A 14,367-nucleotide genomic window follows, 5' to 3' on the forward strand; every position below is an offset into this window, starting at 1 on the left:
GTGCAGACAGACGCTATCCATCTGCTGTGTCCCCTCTACGGGAGGTTAACCCGGTCGGACTGAAGAGACAGAGCCAATGACGCTATGCTGTGTGGTTATGCTGCTCTGCTGTGTGGTTACGCTGCTCTGCTGTGTGGTTATGCTGCTCTGCTGTGTGGTTATGCTGCTCTGCTGTGTGGTTATGCTGCTCTGCTGTGTGGTTATGCTGCTCTGCTGTGTGGCTATCCTGCTCTGCTGTGTGGTTATGCTGCTCTGCTGTGTGGTGATAGTGCTCTGCTGTGTGGTGATAGTGCTCTGCTGTGTGGCTATCCTGCTCTGCTGTGTGGTTACGCTGCTCTGCTGTGTGGTTATGCTGCTCTGCTGTGTGGTTATGCTGCTCTGCTGTGTGGTTACGCTACTCTGCTGTGTGGTTACGCTGCTCTGCTGTGTGGTTACGCTACTCTGCTGTGTGGTTACGCTGCTCTGCTGTGTGGTTACGCTGCTCTGCTGTGTGGTTACGCTACTCTGCTGTGTGGTTACGCTGCTCTGCTGTGTGGTTACGCTGCTCTGCTGTGTGGTTATGCTGCTCTGCTGTGTGGTTACGCTACTCTGCTGTGTGGTTACGCTGCTCTGTTGTGTGGTTACGCTGCTCTGCTGTGTGGTTACGCTGCTCTGTTGTGTGGTTATGCTGCTCTGCTGTGTGGTTACGCTGCTCTGCAGTGTGGTTATGCTGCTCTGCTGTGTGGTGATAGTGCTCTGCTGTGTGGTTACGCTGCTCTGCTGTGTGGTAATAGTGCTCTGCTGTGTGGTTATGCTGCTCTGCTGTGTGGTGATAGTGTTCCTCTGTGTGGTTACGCTGCTCTGCTGTGTGGTTATGCTGCTCTGCTGTGTGGCTACGCTGCTCTGCTGTGTGGTAATGCTGCTCTGCTGTGTAGTTACGCTGTTCTGCTGTGTGGTGATAGTACTCTGCTGTGTGGTTACGCTGCTCTGCTGTGTGGTGATAGTACTCTGCTGTGTGGCTACGCTGCTCTGCTGTGTGGTAATGCTGCTCTGCTGTGTAGTTACGCTGTTCTGCTGTGTGGTGATAGTACTCTGCTGTGTGGTTACGCTGTTCTGCTGTGTGGTGATAGTACTCTGCTGTGTGGTTACGCTGCTCTGCTGTGTGGTGATAGTACTCTGCTGTGTGGTTACGCTGCTCTGCTGTGTGGTGATAGTGTTCTGCTGTGTGGTTCTGCTGTTCTGCTGTGTGGTGATAGTGTTCTGCTGTGTGGTGATAGTGTTCTGCTGTGTGGTGATAGTGTTCTGCTGTGTGGTTCTGCTGTTCTGCTGTGTGGTGATAGTACTCTGCTGTGTGGTTCTGCTGCTCTGCTGTGTGGTTCTGTTGTTCTGCTGTGTGGTGATAGTGTTCTGCTGTGTGGTTACGCTGCTCTGCTGTGTGGTAATAGTGCTCTGCTGTGTGGTTCTGCTGCTCTGCTGTGTGGTGATAGTGTTCTGCTGTGTGGTTATGCTGCTCCGCTGTTCGCTCAGGAAACTACTACTTTAATATGTCAACAACTTCAATTTGGCAATATAACAGCAAGTCGTAGATGGCATTATACCAACAATTGAAATTTGTCTTGATACATACAGTGTCCCTTGTCCGAAACGAGAAGACTTGTGTTGGCCCCTTCAGCTAATGGCTAGGGTTTAGCTTAGCGGGCTAATACAGTCTTGCGGTTCTTAGGAAACCCGGGTTCGAACCCCAGTCGGTCACATTATACACCAATAACTTCAATTAAAGACGTCAATACATCCCTGGCAGCGAGTTGTAAATCTCTCAGTATTCCAGTTGAAGTGAGGAAAACAGATTGTTCATGGTTTAGGGTTAGGGTTAGGGTTAGGGGTTAGGGTTAGGGTTAGGGGTTAGGGTTAGGGGTTAGGGTTAGGGGTTAGGGTTAGGGTTAGGGTTAGGGGTTAGGGTTAGGGGTTAGGGTTAGGGGTTAGGGTTAGGGGTTAGGGTTAGGGTTAGGGTTAGGGGTTAGGGTTAGGGTTAGGGTAGGGGTTAGGGTTAGGGGTTAGGGTTAGGGTTAGGGTTAGGGTTAGGGGTTAGGGTTAGGGTTAGGGGTTAGGGTTAGGGTTAGGGTTAGGGTTAGGGTTAGGGGTTAGGGTTAGGGTTGTTCATGGTTTCAACTGTTCTTTGTGCAGTTGCTTATATTGACTCCCTTTTAATGACTTGTTATAAACACAATTAATATACAGTTTACTACAATACTTCCAATTGTTCTATTATGCCGTTCTCAAAGTAGTTTTCATCCGGTTCAAAAACAAACAATCTAGTCCAACAAAAAAAAAAGGATTGCGGTTGACTTGACATCAAACTGAAGAAACCAAACTGACATTATACCAACTTTTTAGTACATTCTCACCGTTATACACCCGCTGCCTTAATATCCATGGTACGGTGTGCGCAAGGGATGAAGAACGATCAAAACAGAAACGACAACATCGACCACAGCAAATATAATGAGAAGGATCTTATAAACGACATGGCATTCCCTCCACACACTACGACTATGTAAATGCCATGTAAATACTATGTAAATGCCATGTAAATTCTAGGCCTTTGAAGATGTGGCTACGCTCATGCATAACGAGATGAATTATAATATTAAAGAATGTAGAATGTCAAGTAAATAGATTATCATCAACAATGATATTCTAGAACTGGAAGAAATAAAGTATAACAGTCCTTTCCATTGTATCTTGTTGTGGTAGCTGTTGGTTAGCTTGTATATCATTTTGATATATACTTCAGTATCAATGCATTGTATATGATATTTGTGCTTTTTATTTGGCCTGTTACAGTGCATTTTATTGATACACATCGAATATGTGTAGGGTAAGTAAGTCGTGTTTAAGATGCATGAAAGTAAACTGTCACACAAACAGCTGGTCCTCTGAATAACTGTTACAGTCAAACGTGTCAAATAACTCATCTTCATCGTTCCTAACTATTCCTAAACAGCTGGACATTATCTAATTATAAACATGCTTTATATTACAGTACTATTTGAAGTGGAAATAAACAATTATTTATAGCATTGATCACCCCAACAATTGGTATGGGAAAATATGAGGATCCCCATCCCCACGAATAAATACTGTAGTTTTTACAATAAATAAATCATTATACAGATGATTTCTTAGTCCCACATACACAACCACTCTAAAAGGTATCATATGGACAAACATGACTGGCACGTTCTAATAAATAATGACCTCAAAAAACCTCCCTCTCTACCTCAGGGTATACTACCCATTACGTCACCACTTTGACATCTAACGCCTAACATTCCTTTACATTTCTCTTCTCTTCTTCTCCTCCTCTCTTCCTTATCCCCCTTTCCACCCTCCCAATCAGGCGTTGAAATTCAAAAGTAAAACTCCCCGATCTTCAGCTTTTTTTTTTTTTGTTGCTCAAAGCAGTCTTTCTGAAGTCTCGTTCCAAAGAAAATAGAGTGCTATTTGTTCAGCACGACAACCAGACGAATATGTAAAGATGGAGAAAAATGTGCCTTGAAGCATTTCCACATTTCATTTCTCCATGAGGGGGTGCACCATCCAGGCTACCACCCACCCTACCCTGAAACTACTTCCCCAGGGTTGGAGCCTCAGATGGGAGTGGGGGTGGGGCTCAGATAGGGGTGGGTGTGGTCCTGGTCCTCTGGGCCTGGTTCCTCATTGGGTGGAGGCAGGGGACAGGGTTTGATACCTCTATTCTTCATGTAGAGGATGAGCTGTTCAGGGATCTCAGCTAGGACGTCTTTGGCTAGCCGGGCCATACTCAACACGTGGTTTCCTGTCCGGTCCATGTAGTCTCTGAACGGGACAAACTGCACGGGGACGGAGATAGTAGGGGTCAGGTAGAAAGTAGAGAGAGAGACAGATACACCCTAATTGACAACCAAACAAACCAAAACAAAGGCAAAGTCTTCTCATGCTTTGTTGATTTCAAAAAAGCCTTCGACTCAATCTGGCATGAGGGTCTGCTATACAAACTGATGGAAAGTGGTGTTGGGGGTAAAACATACGACATTATAAAATCCATGTACACAAACAACAAGTGTGCGGTTAAAATTGGCAAAAAACACACACATTTCTTCACACAGGGTCGTGGGGTTAGACAGGGATGCAGCTTAAGCCCCACCCTCTTCAACATATATATCAACGAATTGGCGCGGGCACTAGAAAAGTCTGCAGCACCCGGCCTCCCCCTGCTAGAATCCGAAGTCAAATGTCTGCTGTTTGCCGATGATCTGGTGCTTCTGTCACCAACCAAGGAGGGCCTACAGCAGCACCTAGATCTTATGCACAGATTCTGTCAGACCTGGGCCCTGACAGTAAATCTCAGTAAGACCAAAATAATGGTGTTCCAAAAAAGGTCCAGTCACCAGGACCACAAATACAAATTCAATCTAGACACTGTTGCCCTAGAGCACACAAAAAACTATACATACCTTGGCCTAAACATCAGCGCCACAGGTAACTTCCACAAAGCTGTGAACGATCTGAGAGACAAGGCAAGAAGGGCATTCTATGCCATCAAAAGAAACATAAATTTCAACATACCAATTAGGATTTGGCTAAAAATACTTGAATCAGTCATAGAGCCCATTGCCCTTTATGGTTGTGAGGTCTGGGGTCCGCTCACCAACCAAGACTTCACAAAATGGGACAAACACCAAATTGAGACTCTGCACGCAGAATTCTGCAAAAATATCCTCCGTGTACAACGTAGAACACCAAATAATGCATGCAGAGCAGAACTAGGCCGATACCCACTAATTATCAAAATCCAGAAAAGAGCCGTTAAATTCTACAACCACCTAAAAGGAAGCGATTCACAAACCTTCCATAACAAAGCCATCACCTACAGAGAGATAAACCTGGAGAAGAGTCCCCTAAGCAAGCTGGTCCTGGGGCTCTGTTCACAAACACAAACACACCCTACAGAGCCCCAGGACAACAGCACAATTAGACCCAACCAAATCATGAGAAAACAGAAAGATAATTACTTGACACATTGGAAAGAATTAACAAAAAAACAGAGCAAACTAGAATGCTATTTGGCCCTAAACAGAGAGTACACAGCGGCAGAATACCTGACCACTGTGACTGACCCAAAATTAAGGAAAGCTTTGACTATGTACAGACTCAGTGAGCATAGCCTTGCTATTGAGAAAGGCCGCCGTAGGCAGACATGGCTCTCAAGAGAAGACAGGCTATGTGCTCACTGCCCACAAAATGAGGTGGAAACTGAGCTGCACTTCCTAACCTCCTGCCCAATGTATGACCATATTAGAGAGACATATTTCCCTCAGATTACACAGATCCACAAAGAATTCGAAAACAAATCCAAATTTGAAAAACTCCCATATCTACTGGGTGAAATTCCACAGTGTGCCATCACAGCAGCAAGATTTGTGACCTGTTGCCACGAGAAAAGGGCAACCAGTGAAGAACACACACCATTGTAAATACAACCCATATTTATGCTTATTTATTTTATCTTGTGTCCTTTAACCATTTGTACATTGTTAAAACACTATATATATATATATATATATATATATAATATGACATTTGTAATGTCTTTACTGTTTTGAAACCTCTGTATGTGTAATGTTTACTGTTAATTTTTGTTGTTTTTCACTTTATATTTTCACTTTGTATGTTGTCTACCTCACTTGCTTTGGCAATGTTAACACATGTTTCCCATGCCAATAAAGCCCTTGAATTGAAATTGAATTGAATTGAATATAGAGAGAGACAGATATAGAGAGAGTAGGGGTCATTAGAAGGTAGAGAGAGACAGATACAGAGAGAGACAGATATAGAGAGAGTAGGGGTCATTAGAAGGTAGAGAGAGAGACAGATATAGAGAGAGTAGGGGTCATTAGAAGGTAGAGAGAGACAGATACAGAGAGAGTAGGGGTCATTAGAAGGTAGAGAGAGAGACAGATATAGATAGAGTAGGGGTCATTAGAAGGTAGAGAGAGAGAGACAGATATATAGAGAGTAGGGGTCATTAGAAGGTAGAGAGAGAGACAAATATAGAGAGAGTTCAGATACAGAGACAGATACAGAGAGAGACAGATATAGAGAGAGTAGGGGTCATTAGAAGGTAGAGAGAGAGACAGATATAGAGAGAGTAGGGGTCATTAGAAGGTAGAGAGAGACAGATACAGAGAGAGTAGGGGTCATTAGAAGGTAGAGAGAGAGACAGATATAGATAGAGTAAGGGTCATTAGAAGGTAGAGAGAGAGAGACAGATATATAGAGAGTAGGGGTCATTAGAAGGTAGAGAGAGAGACAAATATAGAGAGAGTAGGGGTCATTAGAAGGTAGAGAGAGAGACAGATATAGAGAGAGTAGGGGTCATTAGAAGGTAGAGAGAGAGACAGATATAGAGAGAGTAGGGGTCATTAGAAGGTAGAGAGACAGATACAGAGAGAGTAGGGGTCATTCGAAGTGACAGTTGGAAGGTAGAGAGAGAGACAGATATAGAGGGAGACAGAGAGTAGGGGTCATTAGAAGGTATAGAGAGACAGATACAGAGAGAGTAGGGGTCATTAGAAGGTAGAGAGAGAGACAGATACAGAGAGAGTAAGGGTCATTAGAAGGTAGAGAGAGAGACAGATACAGAGAGAGTAGGGGTCATTAGAAGGTAGAGAGACAGATACAGAGAGAGTAGGGGTCATTAGAAGTGACAGTTGGAAGGTCGAGAGAGAGACAGATATAGAGGGAGACAGAGAGTAGGGGTCATTAGAAGGTAGAGAGAGAGACAGATATAGAGGGAGACAGAGAGTAGGGACCGAGGCAGGATTCGTAACCCAATTGCCAGTGGGTATGTGTGGCCTGCCGTCGGCAGTAATACAACTAGTCCAAACTCCTGCACAAGGGTTTTCTATAGTGCTGGGACCTGTCTCCAAATGGAACATCACAAATGGTACCAAATGCTTCACATCAGAATGTTTTTGATATTTCAATTCAGAAATGCAATATTTTTGTTTCTTTTTTCACTCATGATTGATTTTCTCGTAAGATATCAGATTGCTGGGTTGGGGGAGTGGGGCTTTCACAAAAGGAAACTCTGCTCTTCCCCTCTGACAATCAGCAAAGAGAGTAAACACTGTTTACCTGTACAATGTCTCTCTACAAGGTTAGAAAAGGAAGTTAAATCTACCTGAAAATGTCTCTCTACAGGGTTAGAATAGGAAGTGAATTAGCTATACAATGTCTCTCGGCAGGGTTAGAATATGAAGTGAATTACCTATACAATGTCTCTCGTCAGGGTTAGAATAGGAAGTGAATTACCTATACAATGTCTCTCGACAGGGTTAGAATAGGAAGTGAATTACCTATACAATGTCTCTCGACAGGGTTAGAATAGGAAGTGAATTACCTATACAATGTCTCTCGTCAGGGTTAGAATAGGAAGTGAATTAGCTATACAATGTCTCTCGGCAGGGTTAGAATATGAAGTGAATTACCTATACAATGTCTCTCGACAGGGTTAGAATAGGAAGTGAATTACCTATACAATGTCTCTCGACAGGGTTAGAATAGGAAGTGAATTACCTATACAATGTCTCTCGACAGGGTTAGAATAGGAAGTGAATTACCTATACAATGTCTCTCTACAGGGTTAGAATATGAAGTTAAATCTACCTGTACAATGTCTCTTTCTGCTAGCTTCCCTCGCGAGGAGATTCTGATGTCATCACCGTCCAACTCCACCATGGCTACCGGAAAGAGAAGAGACCAGTTTAAACCTCTAGTGTCTGGGTGAGTCACTACCCTTCATAGTGTCTTATAACACCAGTTTAAACCTCTAGTGTCTGGGTAAGTCACTACCCTTCATAGTGTCTTATAACACCAGTTTAAACCTCTAGTGTCTGGGTGAGACACTACCCTTCATAGTGTCTTATAACACCAATTTAAACCTCTAGTGTCTGGGTGAGTCACTACCCTTCATAGTGTCTTATAACACCAATTTAAACCTCTAGTGTCTGGGTGAGTCACTACCCTTCATAGTGTCTTATAACACCAATTTAAAACTCTAGTGTCTGGGTGAGTCACTACCCTTCATAGTGGCTTATAACACAAGTTTAAACCTCTAGTGTCTGGGTGAGTCACTACCCTTCATAGTGTCTTATAACACCAATTTAAACCTCTAGTGTCTGGGTGAGTCACTACCCTTCATAGTGTCTTATAACACCATTTTAAACCTCTAGTGTCTGGGTGAGTCACCACCCTTCATAGTGTCTTATAACACAAGTTTAAACCTCTAGTGTCTGGGTGAGTCACTACCCTTCATAGTGTCTTATAACACTACTGCCTGTCTAACTTGACCCATTATGATGGCTTTATAATGAACCGGTTTTAACATGCTCTGCATTGTCTACACTGAGTGTACAAAACATTAGGAACACCTTCTCTTTCCATGACATAGAATCCAGGTGAAAGCTATGACCCCTTGTTGATGTCACTTGTTAAATCCACTTCAATCAGTGTAGATTAAGGGGAGGAGACAGTTTAAATAATCATTTTTAAGCCTTGAGACAATTGAGACATGGATTGTGTATATGTACCATTCAGAGGATGAATAGGCAAGACAAAATATTTAAGTGCCTTTGAACGGGGTATGGCGGTAGATGCCAGGCGCACCGGTTTGTGTCAAGAACTGCAACGCTGCTGGGTTTTTCACGCTCAACAGTTTCCCGTGTGTATCAAGAATGGTCCACCACCCAAAGGACATCCAGCCAACTTGACACAACTGTGGGAAGCATTGGAGTCAACATGGGCCAGCATCCCTGTGGACCGCTTTCATCACCTTGTAGAGTTCATGCCTCGACGAAGTGAGGCTGTTCTGAGGACAAAAAGGGGGGTGCAACTCAATATTAGGAAGGTGTTCTTAATATTTTGTAGAATCCGTGTTTAGGAGTTACTAAACATCATAATGTATGGTGTCCATATTAGGATAGCCTCAGGAGTGGGTCTCCATGTCCCTCTGATTTATTTTTATTTTATTTCACCTTTATTTAACCAGGTAGGCTAGTTGAGAACACCTTTATTTAACCAGGTAGGCCAGTTGAGAACACCTTTATTTAACCAGGTAGGCCAGTTGAGAACACCTTTATTTAACCAGGGAGGCCAGTTGAGAACACCTTTATTTAACCAGGTAGGCCAGTTGAGAACAAGTTCTCATTTACAACTGCGACCTGGCCAAGATAAAGCATAGCAGTGTGAACAGACAACACAGAGTTACACATGGAGTAAACAATAAACAAGTCAATAACACAGTAGGAAAAAAGTAAAAAGAGTCTATATACATTGTGTGCAAAAGGCATGAGGAGGTAGGCAAATAATTACAATTTAGCAGATTAACACTGGAGTGATTAATGATCAGATGGTCATGTGCAGGTAGAGATACTGGAGTGATAAATGATCAGATGGTCATGTACAGGTAGAGATACTGGTGTGATAAATGATCAGATGGTCATGTACAGGTAGAGATACTGGAGTGATAAATGATCAGATGGTCATGTACAGGTAGAGATACTGGTGTGATAAATGATCAGATGGTCATGTACAGGTAGAGATACTGGAGTGATAAATGATCAGATGGTCATGTGCAGGTAGAGATACTGGAGTGATAAATGATCATATGGTCATGTACAGGTAGAGATACTGGTGTGATAAATGATCAGATGGTCATGTCCAGGTAGAGATACTGGTGTGATAAATGATCAGATGGTCATGTACAGGTAGAGATACTGGTGTGATAAATGATCAGATGGTCATGTGCAGGTAGAGATACTGGTGTGATAAATGATCAGATGGTCATGTCCAGGTAGAGATACTGGTGTGATAAATGATCAGATGGTCATGTACAGGTAGAGATACTGGTGTGATAAATTATCAGATGGTCATGTGCAGGTAGAGATACTGGTGTGATAAATGATCAGATGGTCATGTCCAGGTAGAGATACTGGTGTGATAAATGATCAGATGGTCATGTACAGGTAGAGATACTGGTGTGATAAATGATCAGATGGTCATGTCCAGGTAGAGATACTGGTGTGATAAATGATCAGATGGTCATGTACAGGTAGAGATACTGGAGTGATAAATGATCAGATGGTCATGTACAGGTAGAGATACTGGTGTGATAAATGATCAGATGGTCATGTCCAGGTAGAGATACTGGTGTGATAAATGATCAGAGGGTCATGTACAGGTAGAGATACTGGTGTGATAAATGATCAGATGGTCATGTACAGGTAGAGATACTGGTGTGATAAATGATCAGATGGTCATGTCCAGGTAGAGATACTGGTGTGATAAATGATCAGATGGTCATGTACAGGTAGAGATACTGGAGTGATAAATGATCAGATGGTCATGTACAGGTAGAGATACTGGAGTGATAAATGATCAGATGGTCATGTACAGGTAGAGATACTGGTGTGCAAAAGAGCAGAAAAGTAAATAAATAAAACAGTATAGGGATGAGGTAGGTAAACTGGGTGGGCTATTTAGCGATGGACTATGTACAGCTGCAGCGATCGGTTAGCTGGAGTTGGAGGCTGTCCTAATATGAACAGAGTAATGGTGGGTTATTAAGACCAGTTTAAACTTGCTATTGCATTGTGGGAGTCAAAAACCCATCATGGCTATTATGGACTTCAAATAAATGCTAATAATTGCTTTTTACATTGAGAACATTCCCAGCACCGTAATTAATACTATTAAAGAAGCATATTGAGAAAGAAATACCAGCCAGCCCCGGTAACAGCACACAACACAACAAGTTTGAGAGCATCAAAGTTGTGACCGTGTTACAAATATTCAAATTGTACGCAACAGCTGTGAACTGGGTTTAGAACCCTGCAGGTTGACATCCTGCTTATTATCTAGTGACTTCCACCAAACTGCCAATTAGCTAACATCCCTCACATTGAAACTGTCCCTGATAACCTCAGCCCTTATTCATTGTATTGCATTATCTACAGTACATTCAACCCAATGCTTGTGGACTGGGAACGTATAAACGGTCAAACATCACGGGAATATTTGACAGAGGAATTTCTTATTTGTGTTCTTGTTGACTAGTTATGCTAATTTATGATGATTTATTTCTTTATCATGGGTCAAGGATTAAGTTAAAGACATTATGTGAAAATGTTTTTAACTTTATCTAAGCCCAATAGTGAAATAAGATTTTCAAACCAACCAGCAGTTTATAAAGGCATCTTTTGAAAACATTTTCCCCTCTGAAAACATTTAACATAACTACATGCTAATAAAAACAAAACAATAAAAACATGAAAGTATTATAAAATATCATTTTGTGGGAATGAGTGTGAATGAGGGGGGTCAATCTCACCATCGAACTCAGCGTGTCCAACTCCAACAATGATGATAGACATAGGAATCTTAGCAGCCTGCGGAGAACAAACAACAAGTAGATTCCATGCGATATTATCTACATTCTGACAACAAGGTGCTTTTTGAGTTCTTACGAGGACAAAGTTTTAGGCATAAACATGTACACGTTTGTCTTTGTTCAATGTCTTTAGCAAAAAAATAAAAAATATCGATTACAAAAAAATATATATATATTCTGAAGAGGACTGATGAACTATTCAAATCCATCACAAACCAATCCGATGTCCTTAAACAAAGCAGTTTACCAGGTTATTCAGTGACATGGTAGCAGTTCTGATTCATTATTCACTAGTCTGCAGTCTGGTCATCCAGTCACAAAGGGCAGCAAGACACAAGGAGACCATTGGACAAGCGACAAATAAAAGTGCATTGAAAAAGACAAGATAACCGAAACAATACATTTGCTGACAAATTCCCTCTCTGCTGATTGCTGTTCTCGGTCTCTCTTCCCAAGCACATGACATTGTGTAGTCACCCTGTGCCGCAATGGAACACAGCCCAGCTCCAGTCGGACAGTCAAGGGAAATACACTATTACATCAGGATTGCAAAAACAGAACGATTCGTCTATATTATTCAGCAGGCGTCTCTGAAACCAATGTGGATTATAATATTTTTTTTGAAACATTTGTGGATGTGTCATTGCCACGGGAAATAGCAGCTTCAATGTATTTTACAAGGAAAGGGAGTTGAACATATTGTTGAACGTAAGTGACAATTTTGAGTCCCTGCTAGTTATATATAAGGCCAACATAATAAACACATTACACAACAAACAATGTCTATATTCGTCTCTACACTATGCAATGTTTATCTCCACAGAACAAGGAGAGAGAAGAGGATAACATTAACATTTCATATACAGTACCAGTCAAAAGTTTGGACACAACTACTCATTCCAGGGTTTTTGTTTATTTTTACTATGTTCTACATTGTAGAATAATAGTGAAGACATCAAAACTATGAAATGACACATATGGAATCATGTAGTAACCCAAAAAAAAAGTGTTAAACAAATCAAAATACATTTTATATTTGAGATTCTTCAAAGTAGCCACCCTTTGCCTTGATGACAGCTTTGCACACTCTTGGCATTCTCTCAACCAGCTTCATGAGGAAGTCACCTGGAATCAGTGGCGACCTGTCATTCAGGGCAAGTGGGGCAGGTTTGCCTGTTTGCATGTTATTTTGGCATTAATACGTCTCACATATCAGTTTGCAACCAATGTAAAACATTTTAAATATTTGAGTTAATAAAGCCACATACAAACATGGTCTCTTTTTTGCTTTCTTGAGTAAGGCAGCTCCGAAATGCAGGTGTTCCAGAGTTACATTAGACGTGCCCATCCAAGAAGGCTCAAGGCCGTTGGTCACAGATAAAATTACGTCAAATCACGTTATATGTACAGTAGCTTTGATTGGACGGATCATGTCAACATCATACTTTCACAATCTTAGCTAGCAGTCATCATCATGAATCAAGTTGACAATCTACTTGCAAATCCTTTTTAATGCTTGTCATATGAAGATAAATAATGAAGACAAATTATAGATCAAATGCATCGGTGCTCATCGGCCATTGGACATAAACATTACACAACAAGTTGGAAATCGTAAATTCAACAATGAGTGGTTTGGAAGGAATCAGTGGCTAACTGCAAGCATTGGAGAGCAGTCACTAGCCTGCTATTCAGTGGAGTGGCTATGGGGTCTTAAACCCTAGTCTGGGTTTAAGGGTCTCTTAAAATTATAAAATTCAACATTTGGCCATGCTGTCAATGAAGCATGATTTGTGCCGCGCTCAAAACAACTTAACTCGGAACTGCTAAATCTGACTACAGTGAATTCTAGACAACTGGGAACCGGGAAAAAACAAGCTCCGACTGGGAAAATATACATTTTCAACGGTCATCCAACTCGGAATTGTTAATCGGGAACTCAGGCTTCTTTCTAGATCGACCTTGTTTTTTTTCTACGTTTCCAGTTGTCTTGAAAGCACCATAAATCCAGAGAAAGCCAGACTTTGACGACAAAATTTGCCCACGAAGGACTGCCATGCCACCTTCCTGTTCAAGTGAGCAAAGCATGACAGGGTGAGTCCAAAAATGTATTGCTTGCTGCTGCATAAATGATGCAATATGCCAGGAAGATATGTATACTGTAGCTAAGAAAGTATTACTAAGTGTATGTTGTGTAGTTAGCTGTTAGTAGGCCATATGCCTCACCCTGATAATTTGGTCTATTTTTCCCTCATAATTTCACCTACTGTTCTGACTTGCTGGTGCACATGTAGCCTATAACCTGTTTAAGAGAAATGTAATCATTGAATATTGTAAGAGAGTTCAATGTCTGCTTATGTTCCCCCTTTATTTGTCCTATGGTTCTGACTTGGTATACAGGGAGAACACTGTAAGAACGGCCCATGTTCTGAATTCTAAATTGTCAGTAGAAATCACATTTGTTTAAGCAAGTCAGCCATGTCTTTTCAAAAGGCAGTAAATGAGGCTGAATGAACTGTTTCGCTGCCAGACAAGGCTCTGCTGATAGCCAGGTGTACAGTTTGTGGGCACCGTTTGTCATTTCAAATGTTGTAATTGTTTGTGTGTGCACTTCTGTGATTGTTTAGTTAGTTAATAAATACATTATTTTAGACAATTGATGTATGGATGACTCATAGTGAAGACTGGGTTCCTGCAGATAAGCAACAATTTACAACGTTTGGAATGTGACTAACGTGAGGTAAAGAAGAATTCATTCATCAGAAGACTATTGATCAGACATGAAAATATCTGAAAAGTTATATTAGGAAAATTATAACTTTGTAATTTGAATATTTTCCTTGGTGCCCCGACTTCCTAGTTGATTACAGTTACATGATTAATCAGTTTAATCGCAT

At 41.6% G+C, this 14,367-nt stretch overlaps 1 protein-coding gene across 4 annotated transcripts in view; it reads right to left on the bottom strand.

Annotated features, from left to right (window-relative positions):
• Window positions 1-2,788: 2,788 nt before the first annotated feature.
• LOC110531262 (copine-8) overlaps window positions 2,789-14,367 on the bottom strand; it is a 210,250-nt gene continuing 198,671 nt past the window's right edge. For all 4 annotated transcript variants that reach the window (XM_036988905.1, XM_036988908.1, XM_036988907.1 and 1 more), the window contains 3 exons: window positions 11,411-11,468; window positions 7,690-7,763; window positions 2,789-3,851 (listed from right to left, as the gene is read on the bottom strand). In XM_036988905.1, coding sequence (XP_036844800.1) covers window positions 3,630-3,851; window positions 7,690-7,763; window positions 11,411-11,468 — 354 coding nt within the window. In that variant the 3' untranslated portion in view covers window positions 2,789-3,629. The remainder of the gene's footprint in view (window positions 3,852-7,689; window positions 7,764-11,410; window positions 11,469-14,367) is intronic.

The sequence above is a fragment of the Oncorhynchus mykiss genome, chromosome 9 (assembly GCF_013265735.2).
Source record: "Oncorhynchus mykiss isolate Arlee chromosome 9, USDA_OmykA_1.1, whole genome shotgun sequence".
NCBI classification, from domain to species: Eukaryota; Metazoa; Chordata; class Actinopteri; order Salmoniformes; family Salmonidae; genus Oncorhynchus; species Oncorhynchus mykiss.